The sequence below is a fragment of the Polyodon spathula genome, chromosome 8 (assembly GCF_017654505.1).
Source record: "Polyodon spathula isolate WHYD16114869_AA chromosome 8, ASM1765450v1, whole genome shotgun sequence".
Classification (NCBI taxonomy): domain Eukaryota; kingdom Metazoa; phylum Chordata; class Actinopteri; order Acipenseriformes; family Polyodontidae; genus Polyodon; species Polyodon spathula.
The window spans coordinates 11,992,851-12,019,322 of NC_054541.1; the positions used below are offsets into that span (position 1 = coordinate 11,992,851).

Sequence of the window (26,472 nt, forward strand, 5' to 3'; positions counted from 1 at the left end):
TCATCAGTCCTTCCAAGATTAAAGGTGAAAAAAGAAAGTCCTAGACTTCGCTGGCGCTTACGAGCATAAAGACGCGCAGGCTGATCTACCCTGTATTACACAGCTGACAACTAGAGTTGAAGAACCGCTTCTGAAGTCAAGCATCGAAGCAACCCAGGGAACAAAAGAGCATGTGATTGAAGTCACTGCCTTTAGAACCACTCTGAATCGTGGCAAACTGACAGTAACAAACTCAACTTCATTTTTACTACCTTTCTTTGGGTGACAATGTTTATCATCCTCACTTCAAATAATGTTGCAGAGCTATTATGCTAAGCAGGACTCCTACCCAGCCACTGTGCCGCACAGACCTGTGCCAACTACCCTCCCACTTATCCTCTACAGCGTCATCATTACACCATCCCTTATACACTTCTATGGTGTTTGATAAAGGATCCACCGTGTGCAATAATTTAATGCTAACACACTGTATACAATGCCTCAAAAGAGTGTCATTCCTGCTGCTCACAGTCGTATGTTTGTTTAAAAAGCCGCTGCAAGGATAGCGTTGCCATATTCAGAAGCTACCTCCTACACTGCACTTGACAGTTGTTCTCACATTGAGCAGCGATTTCACCCCTCCATGGTCCTCTCTTCCAAGCCGCTGCAACAATCACCTCTCTTTCCCAGATGCAACGTGACCGGCTGACATTCAGAGAAGCACAGCAGCCACAGGCTTTCCAAGGCAGTCACGTGCTACCTGTTCCTAAAGATTTGGGGAGAAGCCGTTTCCAAAAAGGTGTTCTAAACATCTTCAATACCGTTGCTTAAGTGCCATGGGCCATGTTTCTACCATTAGCGTGGAAGTAGCTGCCCTGGACCTCAACGGAATTACATTGTACAAATCCCTTTTAAGAAACTACGTTGTATGAATCCAGTTTAAATTCAATTCAAAATAATCAGTCTCATGCACAACTGAATTACTAACTCAGGATTAATTTTAACATTCTTTTGATTGCTTAAAAGGCCCTTCATAGCTTTGGCCCTTTATATTTACAGGAGATGCTGGTACCTTATGTTAGTCACAGTTTGAGGTTAGCTAATGCTGAACTGTTAGTAGTTGTACTGTACTGTACTGTACTGTATTGCATTGTACTGTATTGCATTGTACTGTACTGTCCTGTATTGTATTGTGTTTTCTTTTTACACAACTGTAGAGCATGTCAAAAGAATGAGCAGCTGTGTTCCAAGTGGGCCCCGGAGACATCAGGACTGGGAGGTGGAGCGAGTCATGCGCCCCGCAGGCCTGTACATGGAGCCCGTGCCCAGCGAGCTGTGCTGTGAAGCCTGTCCTGTCTCAGTAATGGGCTGGTTCAGTCTGGCAGGGACACGGACAGGGCAGCGGCTCGGATCAGGCTCTCAGAGGAGGCAGAGATGCCGTCAGGAGCCTCTTGCTGCTGTTCATTAAAAATCACTTTAAATCTGAGTGTACATAAAGTGTTGGTGTTTGTTTGTGTTTGGTGGTGGTTGGAAGGGATGGGGTTAGTTCCTGTTCTTGCCAGAAACATGTGAGAATGTGGCTGTTCCCAAATGAGATAACTGGTGTCAACTGGGAACAGCCACATACCACAAAAAGAGAGCTTGCAGCTCCACCAGGGAGCTGGATTAATAAGTGAAGTGAAGTGAAGTGCAGTGCTGGAAAAAGGCATTGTGTTAAAGCTACACTTGTGTGTAATAATGCGTTTGGCTGGTAAACGGCTTAGAAATGGCTTAGCAACGGCGATGCAGAGTACGCGATGGGTTTTGTTTTGTTTGTTTTGTTTTGTCTGTGTAAGTAAAAGTATGCTACCAGTGTTTCAACTGCAACCTCTAGCCCGTGTTCTCCTACCATTTCAGTCTTAACCATCGGCCACTCTTTAACTCTATATATAAATATAGCAGTCTGGTGTCTCTGTGCATGTGCACCTCGTGTCAGTCTTGCCATCAAAGTAACCAAAGAAATGCCAAGTACAGATTGCTTATGTTTTTATTTTTCATTTTAGTTTATTTTCCCAGATGAAAGAAGTTAGAAGTTCAACTCTCTGCCAACTCCAAGTGTGCCGAGATTGACAACAAAGAGTTTCTCTTTGCAGAGAGCAAAAAATAAACCGAACCTGCTTTTCATGTGCACCTCATCAATAATTCATCAGATACCTGCCCGGCCCAGCAGCCCTGTGGTGGAGCTCACTGATCCTGCTGTGGAACAGCCTTTTGGTCCTGGTCTCTCCCCTGCAGAGCTGCACACGACCCAGGGGACTTGTGAGGATGCCTGCTGAGCAGTGTGGCTGCCCGACAGCACGCCTGACACAAAGGTCACATGATCCACGTGACTCCCCAAACGATTGCTTTTTAATTTAAAAAGGTCGCTGTTTATGGTTTATAAAGAAAACCTAAATGTTGGTTTATGTATTAAAATAAATAATCCTCTTCACCTTCACCGAGTTCTAGAGAAAACATTTGTCTCAAAGTCTCTTTCAGTAGTACTGCTGTGGGACCATGACAGTGTGGTCCACAGAGAGGCACATGTAGTTAACAGTGCTATATGTTGTTAACAGTCAGGCAGGTATTTTAGCATATTACTTTCATGATTTCAACTCATGCTTTAAATCCTTTTTATCTTCCATTTTTTTAAATGCACACATAAAGATACGATAAGAGAACCCAGAAAGCCACACCAGAACTCCTTTGACCCGAAGAATAAACCTCAAAGGACCGCCCTGTACACAACTCCACTTCTCTAATAAATATCTAGAAACAAACGGCCTAAAAAAGACTGACACAAGCCATGGCTATTCTGGGAACACTAAGAATAGCACCTTCTCAATCAATTCCGAAGTACATCTTGTCGACGCAGAGACACAAGATCTGTCAAAGGCCAGGCGGTGTTTAATTGCTTTGAATATTAACTCTATAACTTCCGGAACTTCCTTTGGAATAATAATAACTGAAGGGTTTCAGGGAAGCTTTTGGGTGCTGCTTCTGTCCATGCTAATTTGCTCAGTGTTGCAGACCTCCTCCATCCCACCAAGCCGTTCCATGTAGTTTTAAACAGTAACTCACAGCTGACAATGCCCATGCAGTTTCAAATAAGATGATATTATCGATCTATTGGCCTGTGACAACTGTGATGTTACACGACTGTACATGATCTGGATATGTTCCAAAGACAGAAAAAGGGAGAAAGCCGATTGCCTACTTTTTAAAATCTGTGTGCATTAATACATCTTATGATGAGGATGCCTGTATATTGCCTGTGCAGTATTTCTAAGCAGTCGTGCATTGCAAGCCCCTTTGGGTGTCCACTCAGTGCGTCACGACCCCACTCTGTACCTCGGAAAGCAAGCGCCACATCATCACTGAGATCCAGACTCATGCACATTTCATTAGCTTACACAGCCAGACAACTTGGACAACATCCCACTGAAAGGCTCCAGTCAACAGGAGAATTGGGGATACAGCAGCTTAATGATCAGATACAGACTGTTACAAACTTCGTAACCCATTCCCCAAAATCAAAAACCAAGCCCAGCTTTACTACAGCGAACTGCCCAAAGAGGGCAAGTTATAAACCAGCATCTTTAAATCGTTTCCCTGTGAACTGTTACCTGGGGCGACCCTTAATCAGTCTGACAGGCAAACGTTTATTTCAGTTCCTTCAGTGTAGCCTGTACAGTGTAAAGGGTTACCGTGGTATACCTTTGTCAAAGCACAGCAAATATCCGCCTAATAAGGAATATGGAAAACTAAGGATTCAGTGTGCTCAGTGCAATCATCCAGTTGTTGAATTGTATAAAGAGATAAAGGTATAGCCACATGTCTGTTGGTAAATGTGCAGCCAATGTATCGTGGTGTATGCCACTCAAGCTCCTGACGAAAACTGCACCTGATAATATCACCTCATTCAGGGTTTAAACAGCCGGTCCGTCCTGTTTATATTTGACGATATACTCAATACAACATTAGTTCAGCTATTTCGATATGCTACTGTTAAACTCAATAAATAGACCCACATATACCTTTACTTTTTTTTTACCCGTGTCCTTATAAGGGCTCTGTTAATACTCTATATACCGCCCATACTTCACTTTATATAACAACGCCAATCCCACTTATTTCTTAATGTCATTGGTTGATCTACACTGTATCCCCTTTCCCAAGCATTCCTAAATAATATTCCTGTATATCATTGTATAAGCTCATACATCATGGACTGATCTCTTTGTGCAGTCAGTGATATAACTGTGTATATTATTGCACAAGCCCCTGTATAAGTAAGCAGTGTTTTGTTCTGTTCCGCGATGCGCACGCACGCACGCACGCACGCACACACACACTCAAATTGCATCTCTCATATTTTATTTTATCATAAATATTGCATCTCAATATTTTAACAAATGAAATTAAGGCTTCTTCCTGGGGCCACGGCACAGACACGCTAGAACTTCCAAGAACTTTATTGATTTGGGGTTGCCTAGCAACCGGCGTTGCTGTTGAAATTGTAAAGAATGAGATGTGATAAAAGGTGGCAGCAGACAGACCAGGCTACTGTAGCTAGGGGATGTGTTCTGAATAACAAGCAGAATCTCTTTCCAATCACTCATGGCTAAGTCTCAAACCGTTTTAAATTCTACCCAAAATACAACCAGAACTTATTTGGGAATCCTCTCACCTCACTGACTTAATTGTAAATGGAGATTTTATCACTCAATTGTAAACAAAAGTAAAATGAAACCTCACCCGACACCCTTCGTAAAGAAACGACAGAAACACACATAACATCATGCATTTGTATCCTCTGCACAACTGCACAGTTTGGTATACCGGAACCAGAGCAAATGTGATGCAAAAGCCATTTCTGCCATTCCATGTCCTTGAAAATACATTGCAAGCAACAGAATACAATCGAATTGCAAGCAACAGAATACAATCGAATTGCAAGCAGTAGAATACAATCGAATTGCAAGCAACAGAATACAATCGAATTGCAAGCAGTAGAATAGTCAAACACCTGTTCCGTCAATAGAGTAAGGCTGTTCTTAAAATATATGCTTTCATTTTATTGATCTAGCTGCCATTGAGCACCTGCTCATAGTCTACAATGAAAGACCGAAGGAATGTACTCATTTAAGACAGAATGCAAATACAGCTAGAACAATGGCATCTCTGAATGCAAGAGTTAAAAATAACTCCATCAAATGCCATGCGTGGGCTCCAGGATAACACCTCATGGATTCTCGCACCGACGGCAAGGACAGGCTGTTCAGAAGAGAATGCTAAAGAGTATAATTAGTGTACTCCTACACGATTCCTAGCGGAGTCCCTGACTCCTCCTGACTTTGTTCACTGTGAGGAGGGGGGCAGCTATTTCAAGGGCTTTGGGCTATATTTAGCAACTGCAGGCTCTTGTCCCCTCTGAAATGTAATTTCTAGAAAGCTATAAATAGAAAGGCCAGCACTGTGCTTCTAAAACTGGAAACATCGATAAGGGCTGTTTGCCAATCCTCCCTTTTTCTGCCAATAGCCATTCCTTTGAGGTGATCTGTGGTCATTTATTCCTGTTTCACAACAGCATGTGCTGGGGTTTAAGAGCTTCACTAGCTGGGAGAATGTGGTTTTATTTCACATCCATTCTGGGGCTGAATCATTCAACGTGAGCAATCGCAGGCTGACTGGGAATGCCTGAAATAAGATAAATCCTTCCTGATCAGCCAATAGGAAACAAAGAAGTGATCTTGCAGGCATTACTACTTTCAAGCAAAACTATAATTTCCCTTTCAATTTTCTCTTCTTCCCTGATCACTGTGCAGCTGATGTTATAGTAGATATTTAAAGTGGTCACACTGATCCAGCTGGCGTGCCTTATAAGAGCAGATAATAATGCATCAGAATGTATTGTACTGCCTTTTCACAAGCATTCCTAAATGAATTTCTATTCATATTTCAAGGAAATCAATTTGAAATAAAAAAAATGCTTTGAGCCATAGGATGAAGATAAACTGCATTTACAGTCAGCCACATTCTCATAAATCCTACCTAATAAATATATAAATAGCAGCTATGACGACCATAATGATCCGCAGGATTCTTGTTCATATAAGCGATTCAAAAGGAAGTCAAAACTGCAGGTCAGACAACTGCTGGTCCGGAAAAGCTGATCTGCTCTTCAAATAGATGACCTTTCAACTCTCTAGCAGCTACACCTAACTCCAAACAGCCCAGTCCTCAGCTCTTCAACTCCACATGGTCCCAGAACAGAAAACAAAAACTGGCACAACATTAATCAACACTGCTGAACAACGAGTAATCAGAAATCAGCAATCAGGAAAGGCTGCAGAGCCTCAGATATGACATGCATCTGGGCAGCTGCTTTTCACACAGGAGACATGAATTCAAATATGAAAGCAATCCCGAGAACATTGAAAAGGAGATGGCAGGGAGACGTGCAGCGCAAGACGTGCAGCGCAAGCAACAGACTCTGTAATTAATGAGCTTGTGTTCTGAACACTACACTGCTCTGCAATGCTTCAGTCTCCCAGTAAACCCTGGAATTGCCCAAACGGCTATGAAACAGGAGCCACTGGCTGTGCAGCTCTGCCACCCCTTGAACCTGCTGCATTTCCCATTCCTTCCAGCAGTAACAGAGTCTGCAACGCTGTCAAAAACACACCATGTTACAGAAATGAAGAAGGATGTCCCAGGCACTGCTTTCTGCGCATGCAGTTTCTAACCTGGAAATCCTAGTTCTCACCTCACAACCCTGCATCCTTCAGCCAGAATGTCGAGCCTTGTGCAATATTGATTCAGCTTGTATGCTTATACAAGCTGGTTCTGTTTTGCACCATGGTATAACACAGTCAGTAACTAACCCTAAACATTATCTGTGACCTTATTTCTGCTTCTCTTCCTGTGTAATTATCTAAGAAACAAACAGTTTCATTTACATTTTGCATGAGATGCAGCACCTTGTTTTCAATGGGATCTTCAAAGATAATATACACAGCAACATATAATTCTATATATGCACCACAATCCAGCTTGTCTTATTTTGCTTTAGCTTCATTTCTTTCCCATCTAGAGGCGTCAGTCCTCACACCCCTTAGAGAGCATCTAAAACCACAAACCCTCCTCCCCAACCCTGCCTGCCGTTCCCCAGCCACCACTGCCTGCTAATCCCTCTAATAGCTGGATCTGACCTGCCGGCTGTACCGACAAGCCTTTCCGCAGGTAGAGCAACCTGACAGCATGCAGAACAGCCCCAGTGGGACAGCCTGCTTATAACACCATGAATGACTTCGAGAGCGAGAGAGAGAGCGCTAGCGAGAGAGAGAGCGCTAGCGAGAGCGACAGCCGTCCCATTGACTGCACGCCCACACGCTGCTCACAGAAACACTCCAGTCTCCTCCGCTCCTGTGGAGACTTCTAATAATAACTGAACGTCACACTTCATAGACTGTCGAGGTACATGATTACTCCTCCTGGATCCAGATTGGGATTTCAATATTTATTTCACCCCATTCTGTGAATTCACACTCTGTTTGTTACTTATACCGGGAATTTATTGTATCCTACCATTCAGTGCCGCTCGCTGGCAAAAGGTTGTAATTGCAGTTTAACAGCATACTATACAATGCCACTTCATGTATCATTTAACCTTAAGGATCTCAAGTCAAGGGCACATCAAATCTATCTGAATAGCTGGAAAAAAATAAATCTAACATGAATTCTTCCTCCAACAGATTGCATAACACGTTCAGTAAATCACTGAGATTAGAATTATCCTAGTGAGAAAATAAGCCATTATAATGTACTTCAATATCAGAGGCTAATGATGCAATTCAAGAGACTGAATCGAACTGCGTAGCTGTGCTAGTTATAGAGCCATCTCGAAACGAGCTGACTGGTACAAATGAATACCAAGGAAAGGGGTTTTCATTCAGTGCCCATAAACAAGACAGACACGAATAGATTTAAACAGTGCGATTTCCCAGCATTCCAGGGGACAGCCACAATGTAAAGCTTTTCACAGAAAAAGCGTTTGAAGAAGCCTTTCCAACAATCTCACTTCTTACAACTGCTGCCATCCGGGTACCACGTATTATTATTATTATTATTATTATTATTATTATTATTATTATTATTCACATGTTGTGGGTTAACTGGTGTATTTCATCCCTACCCAACCACTGGAAATACATTTCAACCAGAGCCTCCTAATCAAACAGCAGTACGACTGCAGGGGGCAGTAACGTCCCAGTTAATTCATGGCATAAAAACAAATTTATATTGTCTGCATAAGGGCAGCTCACTTATACTATGTATTTAAAGCAGTAATAATGCTTTTTTGTGCAACTTGTACATTTTGCAGAAATGAGTGAACATCCCATGTTTTCCAGTGTTTTGTCCCGCGTGGTTCTTACTTGGCGAGCTTCATCTCGATCTGTTGCCGAATCTCTTGCCGCTCCTCATCGCTGCGCACTGGGAAAATGTTGCGATCCTCCAACTCTTGCTTGCTGGGCCGGTTCCGCAGCTTCACTGTCAGCAGCTCCTTGTGCATCCTCCGGGGCAGCGTGCCTGAGAGGAGAGGAGAGGAGAGGAGAGGGGGATGGGGAAGGACAGGGGAGAGATGATGAGAGGAGGGAAGAGGAGGAGAGAACAGGGGAGATAGGGGAGAGGAGGAGAGGGTAGAGGAGGGAAGAGGTGGGTAGGAGAAGGGAGTGGAGAGGAGAGGAGTGGGGCAGAGGGGTGGCCCTTAATGATTGCTGACTGCCATTCACCAAACACCTACAACCCCCACACAACTCACCATTCACAGTTAGATGCTGTCAGTGCTGGAACAAAAACCTTTTTACTTCAGATGTCACTGATGCAGTCGGTTATGAATTCCGAATATAAATTCATTTTTGCCATGTTTGTATTCGTACTTGCTGTGTTTGTTCCAAGTCCCAGCACTTATTATTGTTTGATTGAAAACACACAACTTTCTAGTGAGTTAAAGTCTGTACATGTCAAGATATTTCAGTAACACACAGCTTACAATAGTTTGTACTGAAAATGTCCTATGTAACATTGCCCTCTATAACATTCCCATGATTAAAAGGTTCAGTCCATTTCCTGACTGTGCCGGCGAGACTTACCCGAGATGACGGAGTCGTTCCAGCTGTCCTGGTCCTGGGGCAGCCCGGAGGCATCGGTCTGACACTCGTCCAGTCTCATGTTCTCTTTGTTCTCGTCTGACTCCTTCCCTGCAATCTGCTTGCTCTCGGGGACCCCCGCACCCCCCGTCGACTCCCTCTCTGTGCTGGAGGTGCGTGACAGCCGACCCTCCGACCTCCTCTTCAGCGACGACCTCATTTCCTTCCTGTAGAAACTGCAACGAAAGTGCCGGGGATGAGAAGAGAGCGAGGAGCCGTCACCAAGGCACTGGAAACCATGGCGAGCGCTCACCTGTCCTGTCTGTGCTTGGTGGCCAGGGCTCGGTGCAGCTCCTCGATGATGCAGCTGGGGGGGAGCGGGGGGTGGATGATGCCCATGTGAGGGGACCCAGTGGGTGGCGTGGCATGCTGCCCTCGCAGGGGGCCGGTTGGCTGCTGCTCCGAACCGATCACAGCAGAGCCCGGCTCTTTGGGATGGATGGAATTCCTCAGGACGGGAGATAAGGGATTCTCCACTGCCGATTCAGAATGGGATCCTGGCAGGGAACACAGAGACAGGGGTTACTGCAAACAGCCACATGGATCCAAAGCTATATATTGGAGGTAGAAATACCGGAAAGAATAATACCTGCATTGTAATGTTACAAAAACCTTGGTTATAGTAAGATACATATGTGTCAACATCGACAATACAGCTCTGCAATACAGGCACTTATTCAGAGGCAGCTGTAATATTGAATCAGGACACTTTTTGGAAGGATTCCTCCTGGGGCAGCTCACCTTCCGTGACCCCCAGCTTGTGCAGGAGTTTGGAGGGCAGGCCAGGTGTGGGAGGGGGGCTGGGGTGTCCTGTGGAGGGGTCCCCCTCCTCTTGGTTCTCAGGGGAGTCGTCGGCAGGAGGAGGCAGCGAGGGCTCGTCCTCAGAGTTGGGGCTCAGCTCCCCCACAGTCTCGCTGTCTGTTGAGTCTCTTGCTGTGGAAACCACAGAAACAAACCCATGCATGGTGTTTGCTATATTATGGGTATCACTGCATGACTAATGCATGCTGTTTGCTATATGATGGGTATCCTGACTTTTGGTTTTGGTAAAAGTTGCTGTTGGACTGCTGCTCTATTCACACATTGAAATCCCCTTACATTACATTTGCAATGCAAACTACAGTTCTGTCACAAACCCCACAAACACACACTGTACTATTGTCTGCATTACACTGCAGAATTTTCTATTGTGCTTTGATTTCAACTAAAGTCTGCTGTGTGTGGACAACAGTACCATTGTCCTGAAACTGAATAGGCTTTTATTGTAAACATACACTCAGCACACAGCCACTGTGTACTGTGGGATTTTTATTGAACATAGGGTGCCCTCTGCTGGTTGTATACAGTCCAACATACAAAAATATTTCCCACTTCCTCCAAAGCATTCTGATTTTGTAAAAACTCACTGGACATTGAAGACACGCTCAACGCTAGTTGGCCAGTTGTGAAGGTCCCGCAGGGCAATGAGCTGAACGTGCAGCCGGAGTCCAGCTGAGCTACTCTACCTGTGGAGATGACCTCCTTTTCCGAGCCCATGTCCTCCGGAGTGTTGAGGTTGACCAGGGGGTCCATGCCCTGCTCCACCCCCTCCTCCCCCTCCTCCTCTTCCTCAGCGTCCGAGGGCCCTTGTGAGGAAGTATCGGGGTCTCCGGAGGTCACCCCACAAGCCAGATCTTGGTCCCTTCTGTCCGAGTCTGCATGATGAAGGAGGTATCAAAAGGGTGCAGGTAGAAAAAAAAAAATCTTGACAGTCCTCAGTTCAAACTCCTGATCTGGCTAGTATTGGCTGGATTTTGTTATTGCAGCATTTCTGTTGCTTCCTTCCCCAGGATCACATTGAGCTCAGGGACTAATCTTTGCAAGGCTGCTATACATGGAGTTTATACATGATCACATTGAGCTCAGGGACTAATCTTTGCAAGGCTGCTATACATGGAGTTTATACATGATCACATTGAGCTCAGGGACTAATCTTTGCAAGGCTGCTATACATGGAGTTTATACATGATCACATTGAGCTCAGGGACTAATCTTTGCAAGGCTGCTATACATGGAGTTTATACATGATCACATTGAGCTCAGGGACTAATCTTTGCAAGGCTGCTATACATGGAGTTTATACATGATCACATTGAGCTCAGGGACTAATCTTTGCAAGGCTGCTATACATGGAGTTTATACATGATCACATTGAGCTCAGGGAGTAATTTTTGCAAGGCTGGTATACATGGAGTTTATACAGACATGCGTCCAGCTCCACTTACCTTGTTCCATCATCTCTGCCAGTCCTTTCCGCACCAGCTCATCCCGGCTCTGCCGTGCAGCCACTTTCCTCTCCAGCGCTGCCAAAAGAGACACCAGACACCGTCATCAATTCACTGAACACGCCCTCGCACTATCCCTGACGCCAGGCAAGACTCGCTACATACGGCTATGTATGAGAACTGATGTAACCAAAGCAAGATGCCATTCATCTCAGTGTGGAAGGATGTCAAAAACGATTACCAGTTAAGTGATTAGATCACTCATGGTGTGAAGGATCAGACCCCCATTCATTAATCTGCAACAGTATCCCAAAGCACACACATTATTAATAAATTAACTGATAAACAGGGAGGGGGGCTCCTGTGCTTGTTTGATCAGGGGTTTACAAAGCAGACATGAAAACATCACAGATTTATACATTTTCTTTGAGGTTTAAAGATCACAAGCCAGACATCTCATAGTGAATAATTTCACCAAGTAATGTATTCATTTATTTAAGAAAAAACTTTTTATACTCACTTATGGATCTGGGAACTACCAGAAAAAAGAGGAGAGCCTCAGCCTATGAGGAGAGCCCCCCTCCCTCCCCCTCCCCAGCACTGTGGTGTGTTTGTAGTTGAATGAACCCCCCCCCCCCCAAGCACAGGCAGCACAGGCAGTCTTGTCTGTCTCAGTTATGCAGGTGAGCAGGTCCAGACTCCTCGCTCAGACAGGCTCACCTGTGGAGTTTTGTTTCAGCTTGTCGTTTTTCTTTTTCCTCCATTTCCAGGGTTTGAAGATGCGCCCTAGCGTGGCCAGCTTGCTGTTGCGACGGATCGGGGGGGTCCGCACCCCCGACACCAAGCAGCCAGAGTGTAGTGCCCTCTGCTGGTCCATCAGATCTACAGCAATAACAAAATACCAGGTCAGGATGACACCGCCAATGGCAGCACGGCATGCAGGGATTTACACTGTGAAAACTCAGCACTGGCAGAGAGCTGAACAATGGATGTCTGTAGAGACAGCTAATATCATGCAGAGGGCTCAGTACTGGAGGGTCAGAGAGCCAGTAAACCTCAATACATACTTAAATGCTCAGGGTCACACAGTGAATCGGTGGCTTGAACCGGAAACCTTCTGTTTACAAGCCCTTTTCTTTAACCACTGGAACACTTAACCTATGTGTATACATTGAACTACAGTACATTTATATCCTGTGCACTCTGCAGTTTCCAGCCACACAAACACATCATCACACAGTTATAGGAGTGCTGTGTCTCCACAGGGAATTGGGTTCATTCAGCTTTAAGGAGAGCTGTCAATCCAGGCATGCATGCCTTCAAATAAAACTTGGCAGCCTCCTTTATTTAAACCAAGCAGTCTTGAGTGCTGAGCACCGGAAGAGCAGCCGAGGCTTTCTCTCTCTCAGGCAGCCAGGTCACAGGATTGAATAGAGACCAATGGGGCTAAAGGAGGTAAGCTGCTCAGTTAAACTGCAGTGACAGTGCAGAGTCCAGTAATGGGCTCTACACTTTCAACCATGGGACGGCTGAACTAGACTAAAAAACAAAACATAGCAGGTCAAACTTCTTAGGGTGTCCGTCTGACTAACACAGCAAATGCAGCAGCAAGTTAGGGTCAGGACGCGGTTGCCACGGATACCGCTCTAGAACTCGCAAGCACGTTGGGAGGAGCGGGGGTGACGTCTTACAGTGAGAAGAACCAAGAAAAGGAAAAAGGACCAAGCGAGCTGCTTGTGTATAGAATGCAAGACGGGCATGGCATTCGTGGAGAAGGCTTTTAAAAACAGCAGGTGTAGTAAACTCCGCCCTACCTTTAAATTACAGGGTCATGCAATTTTAATTGTCAGCACTGCACGCAGGTTGCTGTTGGTTTTATAATATTTTACGGTGTGATGTTTTCATTTACATACCGTGTATTCTACAATGTCATTGTTATTTATTTATGCGGGTGGTCATATGATTTGCTTAGCTATTGCTAATGACAATATTAACAATGACACAATTTATTAAAATTACAGTGTATACATAAATTAATACAAAACAGGCACATTTGCATGATTGCTATTTTTATTGCATTATAGCTGGTGGTAAATAACGTTGGTGAGATTCATATTACGAGTACAATGTAATTGAGGAAGTTTACTTGCCTGTGTTGGTGGAGTACCTAACAATTTGTGTGGATGCGACCTCGCCACAGAGCCAGCCTAATCCAGCCACGCTAGAGCCGCACCACAGTAACCAAGATCACGCGGTGATCACGGGTGAGCGCGGTTCCGCTGCCTTCCTGTTTTCTTTACATAAAAGCCAAGAATCGTCCTGACTGACTGACAGCGCGAAGCGAATTCTGTAAACTGAGAAACTCTAGAATCTCCACAGTATGCCATTCAAATCCAGTGTGTGTGTGTGTGTGTGTGTGTGTGTGTGTGTGTGTGTGTGTGTGTGTGTGTGTGTGTGTGTGTGTGTGTGTGTGTGTGTGTGTGTGTGTGTGTGTTCATTTAAAAACAGCAGCGGGTTTACATATACACATTATCATTAAGCACATGAGCGCTGCTTCTTTTTCTCCTCGAAAGACATGAACGCATGCATAAGGCAAGAGTTAACAACATCATTAAACAGATACATAAAAATACATACATTCGAGTTAAACGCGTCCGCTCAGACCATTAAATTGCACAGCAGGCTATTATTATGTATAAGTGAAAAACAGGCAATAAAATATATATATATACTTACTTGCTGTGATAGAAACGTATTTGGCTGTTATTTTGTTTAGTACACACACATCGCTCACTTTTTAATTCAACTATAAAAAACTTATCATTCGCCCTCGTTTGCCTCTCCCGCCGCCTGTCCTTTTCTGTAGCCGCTGTAAGGGTCCTGGAAGACGGCACTTGTATTCCTGTGCTTCCCGCTGACGAGAAAAAGCCAGAATGTACCACGATAGCATCCAAGTTGCTCGCAGCCCGCACAGAGTGAGAAGGACTAATGGGGTTTCTATGACCCTGACTAGGAGCGCATGCCTTTTTAAAAAAATTTATAGCGCAATCAGCAAAACGCCGAGCGCTCACTCTCTTCCAAAGCATCACCCTTTTACTGCAGTCGCCGGTCTGGGCTGTGTTAACCCGTACGCTCCTTGCTGTTGCAATTGTTTCCCTTATACTGCAAAATATTTACACATAGCAGTCGTTGCTCAGACTGATCAGTGGAGGGGTTAACGTGCTTGTTAACCTTGTTGAAATCTGAGAAACGACCAGCGCTGGTCTATTCTGCTCAGCAACAGAAAAAACAAAAACAAACAAACAAACAAAAAAAAAAACTAATGCTGTAACATCAAAGTTTTTCAGAATAGCCTGGATCCTATTCTTCTCTGAAGCAATCTGTTAAGGATTCAGATTAAAGACGCTATAAACTTATTATGACCACTGCAGCCAGCTCTGGGAGAGCGTTAGCACTTAATTTGCAGTTTTAATATCTTCATGTAAATGCAAGTCTTCTTTTTATTATTCTTGCAATTACCCCTATTTGAATTAATTACGCCTCTCTGCGACCCTTCCAGCAGGACAGCCCTTTCCATTATCACTGACTGCCATTGTCTTCCCTCAGTCCCTGTCAATCCTTATGAATACACACGCGATAGTGGTATGAGACAGCATCAGAAGGCTGTGCAGTGCACAGATGAAAAGCAAGCAGTCATTAGGTGTAGCTACACCAGGGGTGTGTTTGGCACACTGATCGATGAGGGGCACATGGAAAGAAAGCAATGCTACCAAGGAAGGAATAACAGATGGCAGGGAACGTGGTACCGTATGTGTAGAGGTGATGTCAGAGATTGCCAGAGATTATCAGAGATTGCCAGAGATTAGCAGTGCCAGAGATTAGGACCTCAGTCTTATTCAGACTGTCACAGACAGCACAAGGAAGTTAAGATTAGCAGAGACTGTCACAGATTAGCAGCGCCAGAGATTATCAGAGATTGCCAGAGATTAGCAGTGCCAGAGATTGTCAGAGATTGCCAGAGATTATCAGAGATTGCCAGAGATTAGCAGTGCCAGAGATTATCAGAGATTGCCAGAGATTATCAGAGATTGCCAGAGATTAGCAGTGCCAGAGATTATCAGAGATTGCCAGAGATTATCAGAGATTGCCAGAGATTATCAGTGCCAGAGATTTGCAGAGATTATCAGAGACTGCCAGAGATTAGCAGTGCCAGAGATTAACAGAGTCTTCACTCTCATTGCAGTGTGAGATAACAATAGATTAATGCAAAGTGAGACAGCTTTTCAACTCAGAGTTATCAAATTAGTCATAATTCAATATAGGCATTTTTTTTTAAAACTAGGAACACTAATAAACAATTACTGTGCACTGAAGACAAGGGAAGAAGGCTGGTTTATAGCAGGGCAGGGGAGCACTGGAATTTAACCACAGCCATCTTTTATAAAGCACAATTTGTACACATTAGGGCTTATTGTCACTTTCTGTACTTAACATTGCATGTCAGCTTCCTCTGTCTGTCCCTAAACAAATTGCATATCAGGAATAGCAAAAGAGTGAAGCATAACACAGCATTGTAAGGAAGCCCAGAAAAAGCATGTCACAGCACAGGGAAGCAATGAAGAAAAACATACAAAATTAACTTGGGTTTGTACCATGGGAGTCAGTGTCCACTGAAAGGGACTGCAGAGGAGGGTACTGATCGATTATTCACTTCGTTTTCCATGAAACTCTCTTACATTCGGTTCAGTACACTTAACAAACACCAAGATCAATTACCTAGTGCAGTAGCACTGCCTGTTTCACTGGGTAGCATTACATTGGTAGGATGAGCGCATTTATTTTAAATGAATCTTTCCTCAAGTTTTTTTAACTGGTAAAATGAGGGGGTGTTATCAAGGTATATTCATGTTCCTTAACAACTAACAAATATTAGTTTACTGGCTCAAACTATGCTTGGGCTGTCTGGTACAAGTAAGGTTGTGCACATGGCAGTTCAATGTAAAGCGTTCAGTAGTTCCATTGTATCCACAACGATGCACTCGCTATATCAGCATTACAGACCTTCAAAGAAGAACAACAAAAATCTAGGGCTTCACAGTGTTTAGTTTTACAGTATAATCTATATCGAACACATTGTTTTCAATCAATTTGAAATGCCCAATTCGCCTGACATCAGGGTGACTCTTTTGTCTCATTCAAGTAATTCACCTGTATTCACACACCCAATCAACTGACGTTATGATTTACATACAAGAGGGTTATCAGAAATATCCTGAAACATCTACCATAAGCAGCATACACTGTCAATTTTAGCCACCCCTCGCAACCCTGATTCATTTGTTTTGCAGATGGAATCCCTGACATGCATGCTTCCGTGTTACTTGATGCAAGTCTGTGTGTCAGAAGGAAAGCATCACATCACAAATGAGCAATCCTGGGCCACCAGCAGAAGGGGGGTCTACAGAATCTGAGATCATTAGATCATACCCCAGAGTCACCACAGACCAAGAATAGCAGTACACTGTCAGGAATTAGGAAAGGAACAAGCTTAGGGACTGTGCTGTGATAGCATTAGGAGACAGATCTGATCAGAGCTGTGAATTAGCTTCTCAGTTGCTGTATGAGCCCCTGTTGTCAACCCTGAAGCTCAAGTCCCCTCAGATAAGCAGCTGCAGTGGATCTGTGAAAGGCAACACACACTTCTGTAGGCTGTTCGTCTATAAGAAACCATCCTGTCAAGACCAGAGCAAATGCATCATCATTCTGACTGATAGGAGTATAGGGGCTTTGATACAGAAAGGGGTCTCTGTAAACTGTTTGTATTGCATGTTTGAAGGATTTTTTTTTTTTATTTCAATTCAAGTGGTTTGTTTAAGGAATAATCTGACACCGGTAATGATCCAATGTTTCACACTGTTTTCTTGGCAGTATTGAGACAGGTCTGTTATTTTGCAACGTGGAAGGGCACTATGGCTGGTGTATGTCTATGAAGGAAGTGAATGTTTACAGTACAGACCCTCCTGGGTCCAGACAGTGTTATCCTCACACAGTTTCTATTCAACACAGATGTATATAAATAATCACTTGCACAAGCCTGGGGTCTCCCTTTCCTGCATGCTACACTGCCGCAGCACAAACACACACACTGGCAGCGAGGGCTGGTGCATTCAGGTGACTACACGGAAGAGTGGGAGGCTGTGTGAGCAGTGCTTGGAGCCTGGTGGCATAGTTGTTAGAGCCGAGGACTGGGAGGAAGTGCAAACAACTTGTGATAGTTTTTTTGTTTTGTTTTGTTTTCTTAACATTTTTTTAAATTGTTAGGCCAGATTAATTCTCTTGTGCAACATTTGCTTCTGTTAATGTAGCCTGATTTTAAAATGTGCACAGCTCCACTGCTGATACACACTGAGGTTTGCTACATACCTGTCCAGGGTCCTGAATTATATATACTGTGTCTGTGCGTCCTTCTCTCTGTTGCATGCCTCACAATAGAACTGTCCATGGTACCGATCATAACACTGTCACTAGTTTGGAATTTCTGCACTAGAATTCTATCACCTAGTAAAACATTAAGTATGGAATTTAATAATAATAATAATAATAATAATAATAATAATAATAATAATAATAATAATAATAATAATAATAATAATAATAATAATAATAATAAATTTAGATTTGAAGTTTTACCCACTCTAATATATTGTATTATTTATATAAAATGATGCATTCATTGTGCTTGAAATAGGTATTTTGTTCTCTGTTTATCCTTTGCAGTAGCTGCTCTGCCTCTCCAGACCCCCTGCTCTGCTGTCCTTGCCTGTGCTTTTCGTAGGCAGCCCGCATCACATGCTCCATTGTTTCCCTCTCCCGCATGTTGAACACCACCTGGGTGATTGCGACCAATCAGTGAGCTCTTGTGTAAATGCTGGCATTGTCTGCACTGCGATGTGATTGGAGAGGAGTGACATCATGTTCACCCCCCCCCCCCCCCCCCCCCCCCCCCCGTAGCTGTCCATGGTGCTGAATCTCATGCTGTTCTTGTTTTCGTCTTCCTCTCCAATGAGAATATCTGCTACAGCATGTCGGGACTGACAAACCCTGGTCCCTGTGGGATAATGTAGTCCAGGTTTTGTGTCCTAACAAGACCCTAAATATCCGTTTTAACAATGCATTGGCAGCACATATACTATAATGTACTCTACAATAATAATTATATTCTCAATACACCGTAACTTGTAGTGCAACAATGTCCTGGGACCCAAATTAACCAACGCATCAATGGACCTTATTAGACATGAGAAGAGGTAAGTTTCTTAAAAAGATGACTAGCAGCATTCTCCTGCAAAGCAGAATGAACCCCCAATGTGGAGGACTGAACACTAAGAAAACTGACGCTAGTTTTATTTAAACTACTGAAGCAGCATGGGATATTATAGTTAAAGCACCTTCCAGGATAAGCAAGTCTGTGTGACTGACAATATTACTATTCACCAGCAATTGTGTCATTGTTATGCAAACCTTCTGCAATCAATGCATCAGCCTTGGGATGACTCACTGTATAGATAACTGCTCTTTATTAAAGATCACATGTATTCAAGCCACTCTATTAAATGTACCCTCAAGTGGTTATTATTGGATAAGCCTGTTTGATCTCATTGGGTAAAATATATTGTACTGCAGTGCCTAGCAAGCGGCTGCCCTATTTGAAAGGGTGCTGAAGCATTTTGACCCCTGCCTCCTTTTTTTGCACTGCGGAGTTAAGCTAACCTTTCCTTCACTCTCCTCCTCTCTCATTCCCCTCTCCACCTCCCCTCTTTTATAACATGTTCTCTTTTCTCTCTCTGATCTCACTTCATGGTTAGACACTAGCCCTGCATCCAGTCCTGGGTTTTGGAAGTACCCTCTCCAGTATGCATTGTTACAATGGCTAGGTACCAGAAGCTTGAGCAATCAGATCTTTGTTCAAACGGCCCGTGTTCTGAAATTCTCCTGACATGTTACCAATTAATGACCTATAGACACAAGTAAGATGTATTACTGTATTAGCAGTCCTGTGATAAGAAGGTTCAGCTGACAGTAGAATGTGCTGATAGCTACAATCTCAGACACCTAGCCATTTAAACAATACATCTAAATGAGAATTGTTCCAACAGCCAGGACTGAGTAGCGCCTTCTATGGCTAGTCTTGTCCTTTCTACCACACCCTGTTTGTCTCTCTCTCCCTCTCTCTCTGTCTCTGTGTGTCTCTCCTTCCTCTTTGTTTCCTCTCCCTCCCCCACCCAGCATTCTCTAAAGCTTGTGGCCTGCCTCTTGTTCTCATGTGCATTTTCTGATGGTTCAAAACAGATCAACACCACAAGATTTACCTGCCTCAGACATAGCCCTCCTATCCACATCCACAAGATCTTTCCTACTAGTCTATTCATACCTTGTCAGTAAATTAGGGCTGGAGTTGGGGTTAGCGGGGAAGAAAATAATGCTGCACAACCCAAGTGCACACTCACTGAAATTCCAGAAATTCCATCTTGCTCTGGCTTGCTCAGAGAATGCCCCAGATTTCATATATGCTGGCAAAGTTGTTAAACGTGTGGCCCAGCCACCCAAACTTAAGTTGAATTGTACTCTGTGCAGGTGAACACCCCCAGCTCCTGATGGTGAACTACAGCAACAGGAACACAGCTGATCACAAGCATGGCTATTCACACTGACAGTAACCCTGCCCCACACTGACCCAGCATTCAAGCACAGGAACACAGCTGATCAGAAGCATGGCTATTCACACTGATCCTGCCCCACACTGACCCAGCATTCTGTGCAACACCTTTCAATATGATAAGCAGAAAGTGCATATATAATAATACACTAGCTTCTTACATTGAACTGACCCCAGGGTAAGTTCTCCCCATATCTCCTATTGCTCATTTCAACTCTTCTATTCAATTGATCTGTTTAAATATTTAAAACAGGACCCAATGCTGTGCTTGCTTGTACTAAAAACCCAATGTTGTGCTTACTTTTAAAGACAAAAGTGCACTAAAGAGACACCCCCCTATGCACACGTGCACACACACACGCACGCACGCACGCACGCACGCACGCACGCACACACACACACGTATTCCTATATCTGTGGGGACTCTCTGACTCTCACTAGATTTTTATTTTCTATTTCTAAATCCTGTCAGACAAAACTCCACACAGGGTGAAAGTTGACAAACTAAATATTTTGGTTAGTTGTGTTCCATGAAGGCATTCTTTTAAAGTATTAAATGGTGGTGGTATTTAGATTAATTGAATAGACCCCCATATCTCCTTCACTCTCTTTTGCTGAAATATTAATGTGCAAAGGGCAAGGCAGAAATATTCTTGCCAGTCGTGGAACTGATTGATTTATTTTCACTGTTGCTCTGCTCCCACAAGCAACCCTAGAGCCACTTTACCTAATTACAGGCAATAAATCAGCATCTCTCTTTTCTCACTGAGGAAGGAGCACAAGCCTCACTATCCCTGGGGCTGGGTGCAGCTCTGCAGCCAGGACAGAGATCAGTGACTCAGTGACTCTGTTTCAATGCAGCAATGGCACTGTCTCTGGGGCTGGGTTTGCTCAGCTAGCAGATTCTGTGCTTCATCAGAATGCCTGCTGACAGCCGCTGTCTCTTTGTCTCTGCTTTGCAAGCAGGCTGAAACTGCCCACTGATGTCATAATGACCGTTTGACTGGGTTGTTTACAATGCAGAAGGAAACTGCACTGGTGGGTTCTGTCACTAGCAAATGGTGCAGTTCTTGTGAGAAAAAATCCTTTCAATCTGCAAAAAAAAAAATAATAATAATAATAAAAACAAGCTACTCTTATTTAGCGAGGGGCACTACTTTATATGGGTTTGTGACACAGCTACAGCCGAGTCTAGTACTTCATTTTCATGCCACATTGCACATGTTGCCTTAACTCCCATCCAACTGCAGCCTCCAATTCAATGTGATTCTTACCTGCCTTGCCACAATACAAATTGTTCATCTATCAAGTTGCTCAACCTAGCAACTACTGTCACTCGGTAATCTACAACCTACATTCACCAGCACAGTGCCTGAAAGCCATTCTCTGAGGCACCACTATCCACATGAGATCAGTCTACCACACCGTTTGCTTGAACCTCCACTAAAGACATACGAAGCATGCTGTTGTTGTGCTCTCACATGCGGCCATCACAATGCTGCAATGTACAGATCCACAGACCCCTTCTCAGTAATGATCTGTTTCATGACATCACTCAAGATCCATGGCTGTATAAGCTATAGATTTACAATAAATCCTTGTCTTGTTTTCAGACCGACATCTCTCCAAAAAACCACCACAAAATCAATATATAGTATAGTATATTATATATATATATATATATATATATATATATATATATATATATATATATATATATATATATATATATATATATATATATATATATATGGCTCCTGTGTGATTCACTGGGACTCTGTCAATTACTAGGCTGTTCTTGCAGTTCCTAAACAGCATATCTTAGCTATTATTCTGACAAGGTTTACTATCATCTCTTGTATGAGGATTTCTTATTTTCTATTAACTATTACAGGGGTCAGTACATTAGAGCATGTGCAGAGATTAAAATCTCAGATCACCTAGCTCCCAGTCCTCATCTCTACTCACAGTGCCCACCCCCCCCCCCCCCCCCCCGTATACTGTATCTGATAATGGAGTGGGGTGAATGTTCAGAGTTGAAAAAAAGAGCCAAGATGATTTCAGAATATCAGAAGAGCCATTATCAGTGCTATGGTTAGCAATGCCTTTTGAAAAAACTAAAAGCAAGGGCTAAAATCACTTGCAGATGTTACTGTTTGCTTTTGATTCGAAGAGTCTCGGCACATACAGCAGTGTGACTTCATAGCCAATGGGCCAAATATCGAGACCGTGCTATTACTTTGAAAGATAACAGCAGCGGTCGACAAGACAAGACAAGTGCATGACAGCCTGGGCACTTCGTCATGACAGAGAACAGAATCTGTAACGGCTTGAGTGAGTGAGGCTGTCCTTCAACTCTGCTCCTTTATCTTAGGGCTCACTTTGGACCTAGTGGTTGGCTGAGCTGGTTCACAGTGCCTGTCTGTGACATGGAAGTGCTGAATAAAAGGGTCTGAATAATTTCTTCTGAAACCCCAAAGTGCCTCTGTTTTTGTTTTCTGGTGGCCAACCCGACAGGTCTAATCCTCGACTGTGAGATGATTGTTAAAGGAAGGTGTGGTAGAGCAAAAGCCCTGATTGTGCAAATAGTGTTTGAAGGACTGTAAGGTTGGCAGGGATGGGGTTAATTCTGTCACTCCATCATTCACAGATGTGACCACTCTGCAATTAGGTAATTGAGTGCTAATTGAAGAATCGCCACCTGTTTAAAAGGAAGGAGAAATCATTTGTCTGGTGGCGAAAACAGACAAAAACTGCTGTGCCACAAAAGTGGGATGTTGCTTTTGGGAAGAACACGTTTTTGTGGATTTAACTGAAGAGACCCTAATTTTCCTCCCTCATCTCCTCAGTATTTAAAACCATGACTAGGGTGCCTTCTTTAAACTGCTAACACATTTGAGCTGTCAAATCTGAAAATTACTAAAAAAGTAAGTTACAATATCACATTGGTTGTTTAGAAAATTCATCGTTCTTAATCCAAGTGGCGTACTGCTAATTTTGAAGAATCATCTTGCTAAGCCTATTTTAAGCATGTGCATTCCATTCTCAGGTTTCATAACCCTAATGAACAAACGCCTGACTGCCAGAGAGCATTGCCTTGAAGCCAGCAGCTGTGACGTGATTCTGCTATTTTGGGGCTCATTTCCTCACAGAGAGGAGTTGCAAACTGCTTTTTAAAAGAAACATGCTTTGCACTGTGCAGTTTTTTTTTCTACATTTTTTCCCTCATGAATGCAGTATGTGATGTTTCTGCAATTGCCGAAGGGAAAAAAAAACACATATTGAATAGCCACCATTTATCCTAAAAAGTAAAGATGGAGACCTTTACTGTAAGTGCACTGTGTGGTTCAAGTCTTCACGAGGTCTGGATAATCTGCTGCACAAGTGCAAAGCTAATACCAGGACGCAGCTCTATACAGTGGCAGATGACGCAGGTCTTCTGATTGGCGTGCTTATTGTACAAGCTGTAATCATAAAGCACTGGCATGCTGAGTTCTTCACAGTCGAGGGGTAGGCAGCATGGGTCAGTTCATCTCATGAGATGATGCAGCCACTGTGGGGATGGATGGGTGTCTCTTTTGCATCAGTGATGGAATGATTTAATCATCGCTGTTGCAGTCACCATAGTAACAGTTAAGTGAGTGAGAAAAATGATTATCAGTTTCTCTGCAGCTCATTAATATCACACTATGATGAAACTGTTCAGAACATTCGCTCTATCCAAACTTACTGTACTCGTGGAGACCACTGTGTTCTTCGATACACTACACTAGAGTGCATAATAAATATAGAAACAGTACTGAGAGTGGAGTGCTGGTTATTTTATTTCAGTGTGTTTAATCAGGATATATCTCCCGTGGGGATGCCCCATGAGATCAATACTAAAAAAGAAATTCACTAATTGGAACAGACTAGTTAATATCAAAGACGTGACAAGCATCGCTTTAAAATCAATATCGACCTCTTAACAGGATTATCAACGTCCTCAATGCCCCCTCTCCCCATTATACTACCAGAAACTATTGGGTTAAGGATGTGCACAATTTCCAAACAGAACAGGGAGATCAAAAACTGCTGCTCTGTTTGCTGGTACCTTGCCACTTCCTGCTCTGTAGGTCAGTCTCACTCCAACAGTCTATCTGTAAACAGACCTGCAGAAGCAGCTGTAACAGACTCTTAAAACACTGACAGTAGCTGTGCTCCTTACACAGCACTCCTGATCTCTAGGTAACAGACATTAAACCAATGCTGTTTCTAATAATAGGAAGCAGGAACAGAGAGACGCAGGCATTTCCTTTGCATCTTGCTGAGTAACCTACTGGTGCTGTTGAGGCAAGTCACTGATAAAACCAGCTGAGCTGCACCTCAGAGGAGTGCATCGTCCAAACAGTTAGAAACCAAACACTGGGATGATGAATTGCCAGTCTCCTAGTGACAGGTCTGAACCTTTCACTGGTGTGAGCGTTTTGTGCACCTGCTTCAGAGAAGCCACCTGATGCTGAGGTGTGCCTGTGTTTAGCTTGTTTGGATCTGCCGGTTGCACATTCTTAATAAGGCGTTAAGGCTCTGTCGAAATGCTGAAAATGTTAATATGTAGTTGAGGAGAGAGGGGCGTTCAATTACCAGTCTCCCCCGCAGCACTGAAAACCCACAAACTGAAACACACAGGAGGCTTCTGTAAAACACGGACTATGTGTACAAACTCACACACTTGAATAGAGGTTAAAACAAGTTCTTCCTGTGATTAAAATTAGATGCGTCTTCAATGAAAACAATAAAAGGCTTGTGATCCCTTAACATAGGAAATACTCAGTGTGTCTGTCTGTGTCCATGTTTGTGTGTAACACATGCATACACACAGAAACATGCACAGACTATACTCAGAGCACGTGTGTGTGTGTGTGTGTGTGTGTGTGTGTGTGTGTGTGTGTGTGTGTGTGTGTGTGTGTGTGTGTGTGTGTGTGTGTGGGGGGGGGGGGGGGGTTCACATTTTATCAGTGAAAATATCACCTAGGGGTCACTGTTGATAGCTAAACTGTAGACACAAATGCTTTAATATTTGAAAGATTTAAAAGTGAACTAATATATCTCACATAATAACATAAATAATGTATATGTTGCTTGAGGAGAGAGAGCAGGACAACGGGAGAAAAGAGAAACCTAGTATTTGCGCTAAGGAATCCCCAGGAAGTATTGTAATTAGGGTCTTCTTGCCAGCTATGACCTGCATTGTACTGTACAAGGATACATATACTGCAGGAACGCATGCATGTACCAGACCACTTGAATTGTAGACAAAAATAGAACGCGCTATGTGAGATCGCTGTATCTGGGCATGTTCAGCAGTGTCAGCTCCAAAGAAACCGCTTTAGAAAAGAACCAAAATACCGCAGTAGCACAGAGATGATGTCATTATTACAGATCAAAAATGAATTTAGAAGAATCCTTGTATAAAATTATATTTGTATATCTAATTCGGGTGGTTTATTGCTTCCTTTATTCGTTCAGCTGTAAATAAATAAATGAAAATCGACGGCCGCGCGTTTGTGTTTCCTCGAGATGTTTCTTATTAAAAGTACCAAGCATCCCTAAAATGGTGACCCCCCCATCCCCTCCCTCCCAGACATGGTCTAGAAGAAAAGTCAAAGCTGTAACAATACACGCTGCTTCCAGTCCACAGCGAGGCTGCCTCTTACCTGTGTTCTGTACCTGATCAACGCCAGTCTCCGTGAGGATGTTTGGGTCGCTCTGAGATCGTCCGCGATGCAGCATACAGTTTTCTACTTCATTCGATGATGCCATGGATGTGAACCACAAGAATGCAGAATGAAATATTGAAACGCGGATCGGTGAAGCCAAGGTCACTACCAAATAGCGGCAGCGCGGATTTAATTTGGTCTGACAACAGTAGCTTCAGACGAGCTAGCTGCTAGGGAGGTTGAAGAAAATTCCTCAATGCGTGTCACGCTGCGATCGCGCGTGTGTCTCGTGTGTGGACTGTGTTTTCCCTCTTAGAATAATTCCAAATGTCCCAATATGAAGAAGGTAAAGGCTCACGCCTGAGTTCTGATTTGGAGACTCCAGGTGTGCTCCATTATGATGTGGAAAGGACAATTAAAGCAGAGAATATATGCACACACACACACACAAAGAACACATCAGCAAGATCCCGAAATAGATTATGTAAAAAAAAAAAAGAAAGGAAAAGGCGAGGACCTCCTTAATTTCACGAATGCATCTAATTCTGAAATCGGTTCAGTGTGTAATCGATCACACGGCAACT

General features: G+C 43.5%; 1 protein-coding gene across 3 annotated transcripts in view; it reads right to left on the reverse strand.

The window, feature by feature from the left end:
- LOC121319407 (phosphatase and actin regulator 3-like) overlaps positions 1-26,472 on the reverse strand; it is a 35,255-nt gene extending 8,783 nt beyond the window's left edge. Inside the window, exons 1-8 of one of the 3 annotated variants that reach the window (XM_041256818.1) lie at positions 25,886-26,472; positions 12,194-12,355; positions 11,474-11,551; positions 10,715-10,903; positions 9,951-10,142; positions 9,463-9,706; positions 9,153-9,385; positions 8,436-8,589 (exon numbers count right to left, since the gene is read on the reverse strand). In XM_041256818.1, coding sequence (XP_041112752.1) covers positions 8,436-8,589; positions 9,153-9,385; positions 9,463-9,706; positions 9,951-10,142; positions 10,715-10,903; positions 11,474-11,551; positions 12,194-12,355; positions 25,886-25,991 — 1,358 coding nt within the window. In that variant the 5' untranslated portion in view covers positions 25,992-26,472. Of the gene's footprint in view, positions 1-8,435; positions 8,590-9,152; positions 9,386-9,462; positions 9,707-9,950; positions 10,143-10,714; positions 10,904-11,473; positions 11,552-12,193; positions 12,356-14,209; positions 14,601-25,885 lie in introns of those variants that run through there. The other 2 variants (XM_041256820.1, XM_041256819.1) reach the window with 2 other exon arrangements.